This window comes from Doryrhamphus excisus, chromosome 6 (genome assembly GCF_030265055.1).
Source record: "Doryrhamphus excisus isolate RoL2022-K1 chromosome 6, RoL_Dexc_1.0, whole genome shotgun sequence".
NCBI classification, from domain to species: domain Eukaryota; kingdom Metazoa; phylum Chordata; class Actinopteri; order Syngnathiformes; family Syngnathidae; genus Doryrhamphus; species Doryrhamphus excisus.
In genome coordinates this window covers 18195252-18214454 of record NC_080471.1, presented here as the reverse complement: position 1 = coordinate 18214454, position 19203 = coordinate 18195252, and the positions used below count along the sequence as shown (strand labels likewise).

Genomic DNA, 19203 nt, shown 5'->3' with positions numbered 1-19203 from the left:
AATTAATTCATTCATTCATTCATTTTCTACCGCTTATCCTCACGAGGGTCACGGGGGTGCTGGAGCCTATCCCAGCTGTCTTTGGGCGAGAGGCGGGGTACACCCTGGACTGGTCGCCAGCCAATCACAGGGCACATATAGACAAACAACCATTCACACTCATATTCATACCTATGGACAATTTGGAGTCGCCAATTAACCTAGCATTAACCTGATCCTATCCATCCTGGTCACTCCCAATGAGAACCTCAGCATCCTCATCTCTGAATGTATTATCATATACTGTATATACAAAATACATTAAGTGTGTGTAGAAGGCATAATAAATGCCATAACTGTCATGCAAATGTAAAAAGAAGTTAATCACAAACATAATGTTAAATGTTAAAGCACCAAAAACTTTGTTAGCAAGTGATTCTTTTAACACCCCTTGTTTGTCTGGTCCTTCTCTGGGAAATTCATTCATTCATTTTCTACCTCTTATCCTCACTAGGGTTGTGGGCGTGCTGGAGCCTATCCCAGCTGTCTTCAGGCAGGGTACACTCTGGACTGTTTGGCAGCAATAATGCAATAAAGCAATAATGTCATTCATTAAAAGAGAAGCACTGTGTTGCTAGTCAAAGAGCCTCTATCTGACAGGAATGTTCTGCTTCTCTACTGCAAAAATGCTAGTTAAAGATCCTCTAATTAACAGGACCACTATGGGTTTTTTTTTAGGCTTCGACTACAAAATCGTTAGTCAAAGTTCCTGTATATGACATGGGTGCACTGCTGGTTTTAGAAATCTGCTGCAAAAAGTTTGAACTAATATGTCATTCATGTGCTAGATATGCATATAGGTGGTTAATTTAAACATGTGCATGTTGTGACACATCTTATGCAAAGTGATGGTAAATGTTCATTCATCACTTTTTCATTCATCATTTATGCATTTCAAATTGTTTTCTGCTTGTAAAATTATAATTGTTGTGGATTAAAAGTGTGGTTTGTGTAACCAGAACATATTAATTGGATTTGAATTATTTCTTAAGGAAAACATTGATTGAGTTCGGTTTGAGTCCGACCTTCTGGAGCAGATTAATGAAGGTTCCACTTTCATTTGTTTTTAGTCCGTGTAGTTAATGGTTCAGTAGACGCTAGTAGACGATAGCAGTAGAACAATTTTGTGGTTAAAGCTTATCTATTTGTTGTGTTAAACACTTCTCATGTAAACAAGCAGCTATTGATTTACATTCTCATTATTTCCAATTTTGCCTAATGGCTATCTAATAGCAATTAAATAAGAATTGTGAACAATTGCACTCTTTCGTTTTTTTATTACAATTTAAATGATTATTTGTTTTTCCAAATGAGACTGTAGTAGAATTGCCGCCAAGTATCAAATTGCTTTCATTCTCTCTGGCTGCAAAATGGCCTCCTCCTTGTCACCAACTAAAGTTAAACTTTTATTGATACGCTTTATTTTGTTCCATCAACCACTGCACTCAGCAGGTATCGATTTCTCTCCCGTGACTAGATTTAATTTTGGAGTTGGTCAATAGAGGGAATGTGCTGCATGTCGTACAGTTGACCTCAGAGGTGTGGAGAAGGACATGCTGAGGTGTGGAACATTTTGCTGCATGTACACACACACACACACACATAGAATGGAATACCTTAGTCATGATCGCAATACATTAGATACTCTATGTAACACATTTTATCATCTAGTTTGTCATCTAGTGTATTTAACTCTATCAAAACATTTTTGGAATAATAAATAACTATAAAGATTTGTATTTTACACACAAACAGTATACATCCCCGCTTTTCGTGGGGGCTCCGTTCTGGGGTTCTTTGGGTTCAGTATAAGCATGAGACGACATTAAGATCATATTTAATACGGCACAGGGAACTCGTTATAACATGCACTAACACTTAAACTTAAAGGGGACCAATTATGTTTTTTCTAGTACTTTTGTGACATATAAATGTACTTAGAATGTTGTATTTCTGTGTTAAATGATGCCAAAGTTTCAGATAATGAGGTTTGGAGGTTTGGAAGTTAACCCTGAAAGAAGCTTGGAATGGGTCAAAACACTCGGTTTCAAAGGGCGTGGTAAAACTGCCCCTTTGTGATGTCACAGAGGAGTGGACTTCCTTATATGGGCATGGCTGTAATCTCCCCCAAGCTCTGCACCTCTGTTTACTCGGCTCGTAATGGAAAGCCACATTTGTTTACACTTCCTGAAGACGCCACCATCAGGTACATGTGGTTGGAGTTCCTGATCCCATACCAGCAAAAGAAATGCATTTTAATCTGTCAACGGCATTTCACATTGGACTGTTTTGTAAGCACGGGCCAGTATGCAGCTGGACTAGCCGACAAACTGAAGTCCGCACCTTTCCAACGTTACTTGGTTGTGTCGAAGTGTCAGAAGAGCAGGAAGTAAGTAACAATTTATCAGTGTTTATTTTGTGTAAGTCAAAGCACTTCCATACAGGGAGTGGGGTTGCTCATAACCGTTTCCCACCACAATCAGTCATCACATTAGATGACGAAAACCTAACACTAAAATAAAATTAACCTCTTTTCTTGAGAAACTTTGGACTTTTCAGTCTCTACTTGCGGATCGGATTTGGAATCCAACACATATGGCTGTATGTTCAAAGACGACATCGCCGTTTATTATCAACTTCTATACTGTTTGTATACCGGAAGTCCTTTTATGCACTCGACGAGTGTGACCAACCACAGCGGAGTGGATGGAATACATTAAAACAGTTTTCGCGGGAACCACAAAATCCAAAGAAATACAGCTGAATAGGTGCACATTCTGGAAGAACTCAAAAGCTTTGTGTGATGGTTATTGTGTGTAGCCGCTCTATAGGAGTCCACAACTCAATACATAGGGCCGAAAAATTAGCATAATGATAATAATAATAATAATAATGACTATAATTAAGTGTCTCAATAGGTGCTGCTGTTTTGGTTAGCAAAAAGGGGTCCAGCAGTTTAATGGACCTAAAAATGTTGTCTTAAGTAACACATCTGACAACAATTTGATGCATGGCTGCTATGATAATAATTAAAAATTCAATTTTGTCCTATAATTTCAATTTCAAAGCAGGTTGTTTGTGTGATGGTTATTGTGTGTAGCTGCTTTATAGGAGTCCACAACTCAATACATAGGGCCGAAAAATGAGCATAATGATAATAATAATAATAAACAGTCTAATTAATTGTCTCAATAGGTGCTGCTGTTTTGGTTAGCAAAAAGGGGTCCAGCAGTTTAATGGACCTAAAAATGTTGTCTTAAGTAACACATCTGAGAACAATTTGATGCATGGCCGCTATGATAATAATTAAAAATTGACTTTTGTTCTATAATTTCACATTTCAAAGCAGATTGTTTCCACATTGTACAACAGACAATGATTGTTGTTGTGATGTAAACTCCAGTCATCCCATTAACATTGCTGTTCCTCTCTCCTTTTACCAATTACCAAGGGACACTCCAATACTCTCCTTTTGGACCCCCGAGACCTCGGCTATTGATTTACTAATGTGAAATGTGGAGCGAATGTGCGATGCAACACACTGATTGGAAAAGGTCCTTAACTGCTTTGCTTACTAAACACCTGAAGAATGATTACACAGATGACAGAAGCATCATTTTGGGTTGGATTTTTATAGAAATTGAGCATTTTTTTATATCACTTTTCAACATCAACATACCTCTTTGTTAAACACAATATTTGATCCATAAAATCACATTTATCTGTATACATCAAATTCAGGCACAACGCCATAATAATATCTTTTGGTCATCTTCAACATTCTTAAATATTCATATATTTTAAACATTCTTGCAGATTTCATACAGCAAATATGGGGCAGGGATTGGGGGGGGCATAGCAAATAAATTCAAGTGGAAGAGCCTTTTATGAAAAGTAGCTTGGGTGAGAACAAGCAGGAAACACCAAGGTAGTTGCCCACACACAGTACTGCATTCCTCACTGTCAAAAGTCGGCACCATGAGCACTAAAAGCTGTAATCTCGGGACAACTAGTAAATGTTTAAAAACACACATCTTATTGTTGAGCATCACATGACTCCAAAACAATAACGGGTAGATACAGCAAGCAAGTGTTACGTTACAAAAACAGAACATGGTGGTGGGTAGCAGCCGTTACACAGGATTTATTGCAGAGCACACCAAACTTGGATGAACCACCGCCCACTTGAAGGCTTTGGATTTGTCTCACATTGCCGTCTGATTTTGGAGAGGTCTTTTCTCATCTATCAAGCAAGATGCTGAATGAGGACGATGCCGCATCTCAACATTGATCAGAGCGAAGTCATGCAACAAACACACACCACGATCGTAAGGCTGCGTTCACACTTGTGGTTCAGTACGGTTCAGTTTTGCACCAGAAATTTAAAAAAGTGGAGCACACTTTGGTGCGATTCACACTGATGTTTTTGTCCAAAGTCTGCCTCGTAAAGAAGTTAGAATTTGGGACATATCTGACATAACTCAAAACTCATAACTCAAATATTCCAAACCAAAATGCAGTCTTCCAGGTTGGTTATTTTTATTAATTCATTCATTCATTTTCTACCGCTTATCCTGACGAGGGTCGCGGGGGTGCTGGAGCCTATCCCAGCTGTCTTCGGGCGAGAGGCGGGGGTACACCCTGGACTGGTCGCCAGCCAATCACAGGGCACATATAGACAAACAACCATTCACACTCACATTCATACCTATGGACAATTTGGAGTCGCCAATTAACCTAGCATGTTTTTGGAATGTGGGAGGAAACCCGGATAACACCCACGCATGCACGGAGAGAACATGCAAACTCCTCAAAAAGATGGCCGAGGGTGGAATTGAACCCTGGTCTCCTAGCTGTTAGGTCTGCACGCTAACCACTATTTTTATTCATTCATTCATTTTCTACCGCTTATCCTAATGAGGGTCGTGGGAGGTGCTGGAGCCTATCCCAGCTGTCTTTGGGCGAGAGGCGTGGTACACACTGGACTGGTTGCCAGCCAATCACAGGGCACATATAGACAAACAACCATTCACACTCACATTCATACCTATGGACAATTTGGAGTCGCCAATTAACCTAGCATGTTTTTGGAATGTGGGAGGAAACCGGAGTACCCGGAGAAAACCCACGTATGCATGGGGAGAACATGCAAACTCCACACAGAGATCCCCACACTGAGGTCTGTGCGCTAACCACTCGACCTCCGTGCAGCCCGGTTATTTTTATATTCAGTTATATTAATAAGCTTAGATTTCCTTCTAAAATATACTTATAAAGATTGCACTCATCACACAGATGGATAGAGCGGACAATTGAACAGCATTTCCAACATCCCAAACATGACAAGTGTAAACGCGCCCTAAGGTTCACTCGCCCTAGAGAGTATTACCGGCCTCGCTTGAGGATAAAGAGGAAACCTTTTTTTTTTTTTTTTTTTTGCAAGCAGACATCTCCCTGAAAAGGTACTGTCCATGAAAAATATGGCCTTTTTATATCAATGATACACACAGATCAACGACCCAAATCCACAATAGTCTCACAGAAACAGTATACAGGTATATACAGTACATAAAACACAATAGAATCGGATTTTTAGAATTCTTCTACTAATTTCAGTGCAATCAGAGATAGAGACCTTGTGTGACGGTCTACTGCAGTGTAATGTTGCTTATGTAAACCAGTGCTTCTCAAATAGTGGGGCGGGCCACCCTCTTCCCTCCCCCCGGGGGTGGGGGGCATTAACTGAGAGACAGGGAGTACTTTCACCTGCTTACATGTAAGGTACTCAGCATGCATTTGACTCTTGAATACACTTTTACACCATCTTGTTTCATTTTCCTGGTTTTTGAGTTCCGTTTGTACAGTACAGATAAATAAGTTTCTCAATTGTATTTTAAATCAGGGGAGCAAAAACATTTCTGTCCCCTGATAGAAAATAATTGAGAAATTGATGATGTTTGCGCGCCAAAGAACTTTACAACATATGCCTGCAGCTTGCATTGCAACTTCTCTACGCTGAATATAGATGTGATGAGCGATGTATGGAATCTTCTTTACAACGGCTGTTGGACACTAGAGCAGCCTTACAACTAGAATTCACAGAATGGATTCATCTATCTAATATTAAATTGTGCAATTGTTGATTATGCAAACATCTGCTTTAAGAGTAGCCTCGCTCCGAGTACATCTTCCCAGCCGGTTCCTGAACATACTCTTCCGTCTTATCCCAGTCCTGCACCCAACCTCCATTGAGCTGCGCCGTGGCTCCATAGCTTTTAGCCGGGCCGCCCATAGCGCCGTAACCCTGCGTGATGTCACCTGTCTCTTCGGCCAGCTCGTCCTCATCAATGAAGCCACACTTCTCCTCGCTGGTCTCCTCCGGGTCGGCCCATGGTTGTTTTTCTCCAGAGGCGAAGATCCCGTAGAAGACCACGCCCCCGTAATGCACCAGGGAGGCAATCAGGAACACATACTGCCACTCCTCCCGGGTCTGGGATTGGAAATAGTAGTTAGGTCCTTTCAAATAATACCCAACATTTTGTGCAAAAAAACACGCCACCAAGAGGTCTTGGGGTGGAACAGTCCCTTCCCATGTACTACAGTCATTTCCTCATTGTTGTGGAATTACAGTGGTACTAATTCATTCCAAAAGGTTCTACAAAAACCAATCCAAAGGTACTGTTTTTGACTTCCACGCAAAGTTGAAGAAACGTCTCAGCCAAGACAGTCCCTCAACATCTAGAGCCTTGAGAAATTCAGAGCAACACTCATCCACCCCCTGGAGCATTTTGACCACTCCACTCTACCGAAGGTTTGTCAGTAGGATTGAGAAAGGCCTTGAAGTATTCCTTCCACCGATTGACTACATCTTCAGTTGAGGTCAGTAAGCCCCGGTCCCCACTGTAAATAGTCTAACAGACCGGGAACTCCTTCCCCTATCTGAGGCACCATCCTAAAATCGTGCTCCATGGCCTCACCAAATTCCTAGCAGCACAATTGTTCAGCATTATGCAGCAATACGCTGCACTCTGTTGTGTATGTGTATCACAGTGTTTACATTCAGGGATGACAACCACTGTGAATTAGAGCGTCTACAAAAATGATGCAGACTAGGTAATTATTTGGGTTGTAACAACAAAAATATGTCCGAATTCCCCTATGCGTATATTCCATTGTTTCCTGTCACAGACATTGCTATTAGATAACTTTATAATGCTATAATGTGGAAACGGAAGCGGCCAGGATGAAAAACAGCTTTGTGTGTATAGTGTACACTTCAGCAAGGGCTTAAAACATAGACATAGACTTTCTTTATTGTCATTGCACAATAACACAGCAGTGAAATTGCCAACGAAATGCCGTTGCCTGGCTGCCGTGTAATAATAAATAATAAATAATAAATAATAAATAATAAATAATAAATAATAAATAATAAATAATAAATAATAAATAATAAATAATAAATAATAAATAATAAATAATAAATAATAAATAATAAATAATAAATAATAAATAATAAATAATAAATAATAAATAATAAATAATAAATAATAAATAATAAATAATAAATAAAATAATATAATAATATAATAATATATTATATTAATAATAATAATATATTAATAATAAATAATATATATAAATAATAAATAATAAATTACATCAAATATGAACAACAATGTGCAGCGTAAGTAATTTGTACAACTAATTTAAATAATTTAGAATAATAATTTAAAGTTTTGGTTGTGCGTGTGGGCAGGTAGAGGGGCTTATTTGGCATTGAGCAGTCTGATGGCCAGGGGGGAAGTAGCTGTCTCTAAACCTGGTTGTTCTACAGCGGATGCTGCAGAGCCTTCTCCCCGATGGCAGGCCAGAAAAAAATCATTATTAAAGTTTAAAAATTGATTTGTTACATATATATTAACTTTTAAAATTTTTAAAACAGATTATCTCTAATTATCGCCTTCGCCTGACTTCAAAACCCCCAAAAAGTACAACAAAAGAGGTCATCATGAACTTTGAGCATTCCAAAAGTAAACATTGAGTATTCTGATCACTAGAACAACAATGACTCACCTTATTCTTCGTCATGGCCCCCACGATTAGAGGGCACACCATCCCTGACAGGGTGCCAACTCCATTGGAGATGCCCATCAGGATGCTAGCATAGCGTGGAGCGATGTCTAAATGGTTGACATTGAAACCTGCACCCAACAAAGCAAAAGTTTGTGTTGACAGTTTTTATGTATAATACAAACAAAGTTTTTTCAAGCCTCACCTGATATTGCAAAGCCGCTAAAGCCCACCGCCAGCACCAAGAAGGAGATGGCCATCCCCTTACTGTGAGAGTAACCCACTACCAGTAGGAGTGTGGCCTCCATACCGAAACCTAAAAAACATGCAAAGTGAACTGCTGCACACTGTGTTGACTTTAGTGTTGCATACATACACACAAACTCACCTCCACAGTTCATGATCTTGCGAACCATCGTGGTGGACATGATGTTGTGTGTACGCAGGTAGTCAGCCAACTGGCCCCCTAAGGGTACTATGATGGTCATGACCAAGTGGGGGAGTGCTGACAAGAGTCCAACCTGGGAATTACACGTGAAAGCGAGAAGTATGAATCTGTCAGTGTGTATTCACATGTTTGTGTGTGTGTGTGTGTGTGTGTACCGACTCGTCTGGCTCATATATCACTCTCTGTAATCACACACTCTTCTACTGAGCCCGAATCACAACTGCCAGGCAAGCTTGATTGATGCTTCACTCTCACGAGGGAGAAAAGATGATTCCGTTTGAAGATGACGCATTCGTTGATCAGAACATGACAAATCTCACAAGCAATTCAACCCCAAATTTGACCCCGATTGTTTCGGTTTTAGCAGCATCGGTTCTGCATTGGAATCTCAGCTAATACCTGTGAAGATTCCATGTTCATCACAGGTGTGAATGTGAGTGTCGGTGGTTATTTTTACTACTCCACTCATTGCCTTTGTCTCATCCACTTGACTTTGTCTGATATGTTTCATTAGCAAGACAAAGTGGGTCTTCATGCTCTGGCTTCTCCTTAGCACCACCAGTAGCCATATTCATACATTCATTCATTTTCTACCGCTTATCCTGCGTGCTGGAGCCTATCCCAGCTGTCTTTGGGCGGGGTACTCCTTGGACTGGTCGCCAGCCAATCACAGGGCACATCTAGACAAACAACCATTCACACTCACATTCATACCTATGGACAATTTGGAGTCGCCAGTTAACCTAGCATTAACCTGATCCTATCCATCCTGGTCACTCCCAATGAGAACCTCAGCATTCTCATCTCTGAATGTATTATCATATACTGTATATACAAAATACATTAAGTGTGTGTAGAAGGCATAATAAATGCCATAACTGTCATGCAAGTGTAAAAAGAAGTTAATCGCAAACATAATGTTAAATGTTAAAGCACCAAAAACTTTGTTAGCAAGTGATTCTTTTAACACCCCTTGTTTGTCTGGTCCTTCTCTGGGAAATTCATTCATTCATTTTCTACCTCTTATCCTAACTAGGGTTGTGGAGGGTGCTGGAGCCTATCCCAGCTGTCTTCGGGCGGGGTACACCTTGGACTGTTCGCCAGCCAATCACAGGGCACATATAGACAAACAACCATTCACACTCACATTCATACCTATGGACAGTTTGGAGTCGCCAATTAACCTCGCATGCACCGGGAGAACATGCAAACTCCACACAGAGATGGCTGAGGGTGGAATCGAACTTGGGTCTCCTAGCTGTGGGTCCTGCGCGCAAACCACTTGTCCAATGTGCAGCCACCAGTAGCCATATTTACAGACACAATGCTTTGTAGTAGATGCATGACATGAGGCCAGGGGAGGACTAGGCTTAAATTGGACTTTCTGGTTCAGGCTGGCACTTTAGGTTTGGTCTCAAACCTGCACTTTCTACCTTGAAAGGGGGTACATTGCACCAACAGAAATTGACAACAGAACAGAATCAGAGTGATTTGATGCTGCGTGCACGTGACATGGAAGCGATGCACATTGTACCATTACAACTTGTACAACTTGATTTACTTACCTTGCTTATTTCAAAGCCAAACACCTCTTCAAAGTATGCAGGCTGACTGATGAGTAGCAGATAAAACGTCCAGCTTCTGCAGAAATTGGCCACAATAATTGCATAGACGGGCATGGAGGAGAAGAACTTCCTCCAGGGGGTCTTGAATTTCTGATACATAAAATAATCCTTCATAAAGAAACTTGATGTTGTGAAGGGATGAATGAATGTTGGAGGACTGACCTCCATGGCTCCCATCAGCTGGGCGCTTTCACCGATGCTCTCTTCGATGTAACGGCGTTCCTCCTCAGTAATGGTCGGGTGCTCGGCCGGACTCTCGAAGGAGACCAGGATCCAGAACATGTACCAGATTAAGCCAAACGTTCCTGTGAGAGTGAATGTGTACAAACTCATCAATTATTGTTGAATTGTCTCTTGTACTTTATACACTTTATACTACACTATAATATCAGGATGACAAGAAAACAACCAATCTGTAATTTGTGCAAAGAGAAATCTCTTTTGGTGCAAATCCGTATTTAAAAAAGGGATGACTAACAATGGAAGGGTTCGCTAGACCCCACAATTAAAAATGGTACATTCCCGTCACAATGTTAGCTATGTTAGCGTCACAAATGTTTGTGTTCACCCCGCTCCTCAATGTTACATTGTTGTATGCCATATGTGGCATGTACAGTGGTGTGAAAAAGTGTTTGCCTCCTTCTGGATTTCTTTTGTTTGTCACTCTTAAATGTTTCAAATCATCAAACTAATTCATGTATTAGTCGATGACAACACAACCGTTGAAATGAAACCTTTGAAAGCCATTTCTAAAGCTCTGGGACTTCAGCAAACTACAGTGAGAGCAATTATCCACAAATTATTTTAGAAATGATCCAAAAATATGTGTTGAACCAACCAAAATTACCCCAACGACTCATCCAAGAGGTCACAAAAGACCCCACAACAACATCCAACATCAGTTGCCTCAAAAGTGGAACTGTTTGGAAGGTGTGTATCCCATTATATCTGGCGTCAAAGAAACTTCGCATTTCAGTAAAAAGAACATCATGCAGTAAAATATGGTGGTGGTAGTTTAATGGCCTGGGTCTGTTTTGCTGCTTCAAGGCCAGGACTTGCTGTGATAAACGGAACCATGAATTCTGCTGTCTACCAAAAAAAAGTCCCGAAGGCCATCTGTTTGTGACCTCAAACTGAAACCAACTTGGGTTCTGTAGCAGGACAATGATCCAAGACACACCAGCAAGCCCATCTCTGAATGGCTGAAGAGAAACAAAATGAAGACTGGTCAAAGTCCTGACTTGAATCGTATGAAGATGTTGTAGCATGGCCTTAAAAACGCAGTTCATGCTGGAAAAGCCTCCCAATGTGGCTGAACTACAACAATTCTGCAAAGATGAGGGGACCAAAATTCCATCACAGCACTATAAGAGACTCATTGTAAGTTATCACAAATGCTAAGGGTGGCCCTACCAGTTCTTAAATTTAGGGGGCAATCACATTTCATACAAGGTTATGTAGGTTTTGGATTTGTTTTGTCCCTTAATAATAATCTTCATTGCAAAAATGACAATTAATGTTGTGAAACAGTAATTGAATGACAGACAGCACCAATGACAGAAATTCATTGTATTTCTTGTTACTGGTCCCCACCTTGAAGACACTGTGGTGTGCAAGTTCAACAATGAGATCCCGAGATGAGACGTTTACTTACCATACACATAGAAGACAGACGACCACCCAGTGTACTGGACCAAGATTCCAGCCAGAGGCATGGCTATGACAGCCCCAGCGTAGGACCCTACATAGGACAAACACTATGACCCAGCAGAATATGATCCTCAATGCTTGTCAATTGTGTTCAGTCGCATTTAAGAGCAGCACTGTATTTACAATTACAAACCAACTGGAGATCATTTACAGACAAGTTAAAAAAAAAAAAAAGTACCACAGAAAGAGAGGGTTGCCAGACGACTTCGCTCCAGTGGAGGAGCCCATTTACTCCAGATCCCATGACAGGCTGGATAAGTCACTCCCTGCAAATGCAGGAGGAATCTTTTCAATATCTTCAACATGCTCCTGTATGTATATATATTTTGGGGTATTTTCAACGTGCAAACACTCACTGGACACTTTATTAGGTACACCTGCAGAGTCTAACGAGTTATAACACAGCAGTTGTTTCAACAAGTCAAACTTTCCAATTATATTAATGTTAAAGTGAGGTATTAATTTAACGTTATTGTTGCAGTAGTGTGTAATGATGTACAGATTCTATACAGTTCTATATTACTAAAAACTCTTAACCAAGTATTATTGTCATTTGTCATTAGAAAAAAACCTAGTATGTGATCGGTATTGGTATCAGTATCGGTTAATTTCACTCATGGATCATCGGGATTGGTATGTTCTCTTCGTGTGTGCGTGGTCTCTGGTTACTCCCGTTTCCTCCCGCCTTCTAGAAAAGGTTAATGTCGACTCCATATTGTCCATAGGTATGAATGTGAGTGTGAATGGTTGTCTATATGTGCCCTGTGATTGGCTGGCGACCAGTCCAGGGTGTACCCTGGAGCTGGGATAGGCTCCAGCATACCACCGGAACACTAATGAGGATAAGCGGCATAGGATGGCTATATATAAAATATATATATATATATAATTAATGTACGTATATATAAACATTATGAATACAAGTATGTAAGGGATGTAATCTGATAATAAATACAATATTGCATGGATGTGAGGGTGCAAAGGGACAAATTGTAGCGACACAACGGTAGCTGCCCTCTCTAATGCAGTCTAATAGGTGAGGTGTGAGTCAGTGCAAATTCAAACTGCCACTTGATGAAAAAAAATCATTAAATCTTCATTAGTCGCTAAGTGGCATACAATCAACTATTGATAGACACAAATTGCTGCAGCTTGCAAAGGGAGAGGGGCTGATATGCTAATTTTTCTTGCAGTAATATGTGCGTGGCGTATCGCTGTTTCTGTCTCATGGTCACGAGGCGCCATTGAAGCGACAGTATGCAGCCAAACAAAATAACAAAAGAGCATAACCTTCAGTTTATAATAGCATGTGAATCTTTCTATTGAGATGGCTGTATGGAGTGTTTTGGAGCAGTGCACGAGCCCGGCTATTCACGCTGTGTTTATTGACCACTCTGACAACTGTATGGACTATCATAAGAGGATCCGTCCATAATGGAGACAAATAGAGGAGGGGGAAAAAAAACATAATTAAGCACAAAATGTCAGCGCTCTCATCAGGGGCAGTGCCCTACTTTCACACTTGTGATAATGAGGTGTTTTTGAGCTTTGCTGAAGGTCAAGCTGTGATAGGTAAAGCCTGCATCAGTACCTCCACCAGGCCTTGTAATATCCTCACAAAGATGACACATCCGTAGTGCACACGGGCGGCAGACGGGATGAACATGTTCAGGGTAGATGTCAGCACAATGGCAGCCCCAAAAACCCTGCATGAACAAAAACATCATCATCAAACACATCAAAAATGTAGCACAGTTGCAGTGAAACACTCGGAGGGTGAGGAGCCACATTTGAGGGAGAAATACACGTCTATGGGGACCAGCGTTCAATTCCACCCTCGGCCATCTCTGTGTGGAGTTTGCATGTTCTCCCTGTGCATGCGTGGATTTTCTCCGGGTACTCCGGTTTCCTCCCACATTCCAAAAACATGCTAAGTTAATTGGCCACTCCAAATTGTCCAGCTGGGATAGGCTCCAGCATGCCCACAACCCTAGTGAGGATAAGCGGTAGAAAATGAATGAATGAATGAATGAATGAATGAATTTCCAAGAGAAGGACCAGACAAACAAGGGGTGTTAAGAGAATCACTTGCTAACAGTTTTTTGGTGTTTTAACATTTAACATTATGTTTGTGATTAACTTATTTTTACACTTGCATGACAGTTTTGGCATTTATTATGCCTTCTACACACGCTTAATGTATTTTGTATATACAGTATATGATAATGCATTCAGAGATGAGGATGCTAAGGTTCTCATTGGGAGTGACCAGGATGGATAGGATCAGGAAGGAGTACATCAGAGGGACATTACATGTTAGAGGCCTTGGAGATAAAGTCAGAGAAGCCAGAGTGAGATAGTTGAGAGATAGTGAATATATTGGTAGAAGGATGCTGCCAGGTAGGAGGCTTAGAGGAAGACCAAAGAGGAGGTTTATGGATGTAGTGAAGGATTTGGTGTGAGAGAGACAGTGTTGGATGGAGGAGATTGGGACATACATTCGGAATATTTTTCATTCATTCATTTTCTACCACTTATTCTCACGAGGGTCGCGGGGGTGCTGGAGCCTATCCCAGCTGTCTTCGCGCGAGAGGCGGGGTACACCCTGGACTGGTCGCCGGCCAATCACAGGGCACATATAGACAAACAACCATTCACACTCACATTCATACCTATGGACAATTTGGAGTCGCCAATTAACCTAGCATGTTTTTGGAATGTGGGAGGAAACCGGAGTACCCGGAGAAAACCCACGCATACACGGGGAGAACATGCAAACTCCACACAGAGATGGCCGAGGGTGGAATTGAACCCAGGTCTCCTAGCTGTGAGATCTGCGCACTAACCGTGCAGCCCTCGGAATATTTTATTATTTAAAATAATTTTCGGCCTGTAATTCATTCATTCATTCATTTTCTACCGCTTTTCCTCACGAGGGTCGCGGGGGTTGCTGGAGCCTATCCCAGCTGTCTTGGGGCAAGAGGCGGGGTACACCCCGGACTGGTCGCCAGCCAATCACAGGGCGCCGGTAATTCATTTTTTTTTTTTCAAAAAAAATTACATTATTTTTGAGATATTGTGTTATATATTACACAAATTAGCTTTGTCCCCTGTAACATAGTTGTTTTGTTGACATAGCATACCATATTGATGACAAAAAAGGTTTAAATATATCAAAGTGGCCCCCATATCCTTCCTTATTTTTTTTGCATGATGTCCTGTGTGGAAATAGTTTGGACGCCCCTGGTTTAAGAGCATAAATCAGACACTGGCTGTTTTTCTTTCGCTGTCTTTCTGACACACACGCACACACGGTGGCGTTTGGAGCAGAAGGCGTCTGTGGGCTCAGCTGACTTGGCATCACAATATCCTTCTAACATTTGCATCTCATTTCAGATCTTCCACTCCACACTATTTTGATGTTGCATGTACATTTGAGCCACACTTAACTCTTCTAAGGGATAAATGTGCTTAAATGAGCAGTACTCGTCATTGCTGTCACTTCTAGACACTCCATTTTGTATTATCTCGACACTCCTACATCCACACTTAGGCTTATCTTATCTCTTATCCTCCAATGTCCGTGTTGCTCTCTCCCAATTGTCCCTTCATTGAATTAGTCTTTGAAATCACGGGGCAGGGTGGAAATCATCCGACAATTATTACCCACAGCCACATTTCACACATGGTTTTGGCTGTGGTGCGGTCGCCATGCCGACATGTGAACATAAAGGATTAGACATGGTGTCTCCCATGGGAGCTCATTAACATGAGGAGGCACGCCTGGCGGGAATCAGCAAAAAATTCTATCAGCTGGGAGTTGGGTGGGTTTCCTCTACAACTCGACCTCACGTGCACATGGTTGATATGTACACATTTTATTGTAGGACATTCACAAAGGCCATGTTGGGTACACTTGCACAATCCCATGCATGATGCCTTTACAAAGACAATTTTAAGGAGAGGTGTTAATTTTGGTGTGTTTTCTATAGTGTCATATTTCATTCATTCATTTTCTACCGCTTTTTCCTCACGAGGGACGCAAGGGTGCTGGAGCCTATCCCAGCTGTCTTTGGGCGAGAGGCGGGGTACACCCTGGACTGGTCGCCAGCCAATCACAGGGCACATATAGACAAACAACCATTCACACTCACATTCATACCTATGGACAATTTGGAGTCACCAATTAACCTAGCATGTTTTTGGAATGTGGGAGGAAACCCGAGTACCCGGAGAAAACCCATGCAAACTCCACACAGAGATGGCCGAGGGTGGAATTGAACTCAGATCGCCTCTGTGCTAACCACTCAACCACCGCGCAGCCATTGTGTCCTTTCATTTAACAAAAATATGTAAAACATACACAAGTAAATTCATTAATTTTCTGCCGCTTATCCTCATGAGGGTTGCGGGGGTGCTGGAGCCTATCCCAACTGTCTTCGGGCGAGAGGCGGGGTACACCCTGGACTGGTCGCCAGCCAATCACAGGGCACATATAGACAAACAACCATTCACACTCACATTCATACCTATGGACAATTTGGAGTCGCCAATTAACCTAGCATGTTTTTGGAATGTGGGAGGAAACCAGAACCCACGCAAACTCCACACAGAGATGGCCGAGGGTGGAATTGAACTCGGGTCTACTAGCTGTGAGGCCTCTGTGCTAACCACCGTGCAGCCATTGTGTCCTTTCATTTAACAAAAATATATAAAACATACACAATAAAATGTATTTTTAAATGCAGCAGTTAAAAAAAAACACATATCTTATATTTACAATTATTATTTTTATAATTGCCTTATTTATTAAAAGCATTTTTATTATTTTCAGTGATTGGCAAAAGCTACCTACTTATACCTATTTATGATATTGCTCTTGTTTTGGATATTGATAGCTGTTGTTCATGCTGTACAATGTTTTTTGGAGGTGAATTACCTGTTGGCAGCCAGTCTGGAGGAAATATATCCTCCTGGAATTTGGGTGACGATGTAGCCCCAGAAGAAGGAGCCATGAATCATCCCCACAGTCTCAGGGTCCCAGTTGAATTTTGCTTTCTGGCAAAAAATAAAAATAAAAAATAAATATGAACGCATTTTCAAACACCTGCCTCCAAAGTGGAGGTTGGGGCGGGGTTTGTACCGTATAGGACACACACCTCTAAAATGATGATCTTCCCGTTTTGGTGGACGGTGTGGTTGTTCACCATGCTCACGATGGCCACGCCCAAATTGCAGCGGATGCCGAAGGAGATGCAGAAACCGAGACCACTGAGCACGGCGATGATGTACCTGCGAGGGAGTCCGAAACACGTACAGTCGCACAGGGGCCCCCTGCGGCCCTGGTCGGCCCGGGGCCGCCCATCCTCCGTCAGTTCGATGTTCTCACCTGTCTGCTGCCGCTTTTCCAACCGCCTGCGTGGGCCAGACAAATGATGCATCGGCAATGTGTTGGCAATAAATCCTCATTGTCATTTTTTTACATTCGTGTAACCGCGTGAAATATAACAAATCATAATTTGCACCAATTTTAACTCCTTTATGAATTTAATTTAGAAAAACAAACGTAAGAAAAACAGAAAAACTACATTTTTTCGTTTTAATTCCAAATCGCATTCATTTCACCTCAAGAAAAGGAAATGACCTTCATACCGCATTGCAGCAACATCACCATCACTGCATTTTTTAAAAATATATATTCTTTAAAATCTGCTCTAAATGTATCTTTTAAGTGCCGTTTCCTTTTGGAATAAATATAAAAAATCTATATTTTAAAATGAAGTAATTAAAGTGTAAACTTGCAGGCCTGTAATGGAAAAGTGGGCCTGCAAGGTTGAATCGAATTTTTTTTCCACACCTTTTGAGTCACGTTTTTATTTTGCAGCTCGCAATCAACTGCGTTTATTTCTTTTTTTGCGCTATATTAAATACGCAGCATATTTGTAAATAATATAATCTTTTTTTATACACATTTAATTTGAACACCGCACTCAATAAAAGGTATATTATACTTGTTCTGTGCTGACTGTTCGTTTATAACAAATCCACGGAAGGTGCATCCATTCTTTTGGTATCGATACAGATGATACAGACGCTAATAGATATCACGGCAGACTTTGTGTCACGACTGCTTGTGTTTCATTCATTATTAAAAACACGCACAGCTGCTGCTGGTGGTAGAAAAGGGGGTTGGTGGTGAGGGGGGGTGGGGGTTACAGGGGAGGGGGGGCATCCTCATGGGAAATATGTGATCCTTAAATATTCGAACCACAGTGTGCAGATTTAACCCATAAAAGATATTTCCCACTTGGATTTGTATTCCATGGGAATTAATCCGTACCTTTTTATGAACACCTTTCTTAATAATCCTTACAAAGAATTGCATAAATATGAATTATTCTTACCTGTAAAGACTTCCAAGGGCCTTCCCTGCTATTTGTTTTAACCCCTCTTTAGAGGTAGGAATGGCTTTCTCATTGCCAGCCTCCATATCCAAAATTCTCACTATACACTATTCTTGAAGAAAAGCAAATATGTGCATATTTTTGCGTATAATCCAAATAATTCAAGTTTCTTTCAGCTCCAAAATGTCTTAAAGATCCAATAAGGCTTGGAAGAAGCAAATATAGAAGATGCAGCAGTAAGACTCTCAGTGTGAAAAGACTGCTTCCACAGTCACAAAGCGGCGCTCCGTGAAGTCCGCTTTTGCCTTGCGCAGTCTTAATCCACGAACAGACATCTTTAAGATCCACTCGATGATAAAAAAAAAAACAATATTAAAAAATACCACCGTGTAAAGTTCTCATGGAAGGTTTTTGGAGGAGAATGTGAAAAGAGATGGAGGAGGTCCAGGTTTGAGAGTGAAAGGATGGATTTCAGCACCACCGACAGAGACACACTGGTCCACCTGTCTGTAACTCCGCCCCCTCATGTTCGTTTCTTCAGGCACTATTCTCATCCTGCACTTACGTAACTAAAGAGAGAACAGAAACGAGACCCTCATCTGAGTGTAAAATATACACCCAAATGAGGTCCAGTGTTATTATTATTATCATGTAAAAGCAGAATTTATCATACATTACATTGTACACTGCAGGAATAGGTGCATGCCATTCACTATAAGCCAGTGGTGTCCAAAGTGTGGGTTGAGAGACGTTTTTGTGCATGACCCCAAAGTGTGAAAACACAGCAAAAAGGCACAATGTAGCAAGAAACAGCTCAAATGTTGATTGAAGCACCTAATAATCATACAAAGCTGTCTTCAACTATATGAAACACTTTTTATAGTTTTTTTTATGAAATGAAAAA

The 19203-nt window shown here is 41.1% G+C and overlaps 1 protein-coding gene across 1 annotated transcript; it reads right to left on the bottom strand.

The window, feature by feature from the left end:
- Positions 1 to 3545: 3545 nt before the first annotated feature.
- On the bottom strand, positions 3546 to 18843 carry slc17a6a (solute carrier family 17 member 6a). Its single transcript, XM_058075145.1, has 12 exons — positions 18300 to 18843; positions 17055 to 17310; positions 16835 to 16953; positions 13487 to 13601; positions 12074 to 12161; positions 11840 to 11926; positions 10348 to 10490; positions 10126 to 10275; positions 8501 to 8633; positions 8318 to 8428; positions 8116 to 8243; positions 3546 to 6529 (listed from the first exon to the last, which is right to left on the bottom strand). The coding sequence occupies exons 1-12, from the start codon at positions 18383 to 18385 to the stop codon at positions 6200 to 6202; spliced, it is 1746 nt and encodes a 581-aa protein (XP_057931128.1). The 5' UTR covers positions 18386 to 18843; the 3' UTR covers positions 3546 to 6199.
- Positions 18844 to 19203: the final 360 nt, after the last annotated feature.

Excerpts from the sequence above, each read along its gene's own strand:
- slc17a6a (XM_058075145.1), bottom strand. The coding sequence starts at position 18,385 with ATGGAGGCTGGCAATGAGAAAGCCATTCCTACCTCTAAAGAGGGGTTA. Across the intron at positions 17,311-18,299 it reads GCCCTTGGAAGTCTTTACAG|GCGGTTGGAAAAGCGGCAGC; the intron begins GTAAGAATAATT and ends TGGCCCACGCAG. Across the intron at positions 8,429-8,500 it reads CAAGATCATGAACTGTGGAG|GTTTCGGTATGGAGGCCACA; the intron begins GTGAGTTTGTGT and ends CATGTTTTTTAG.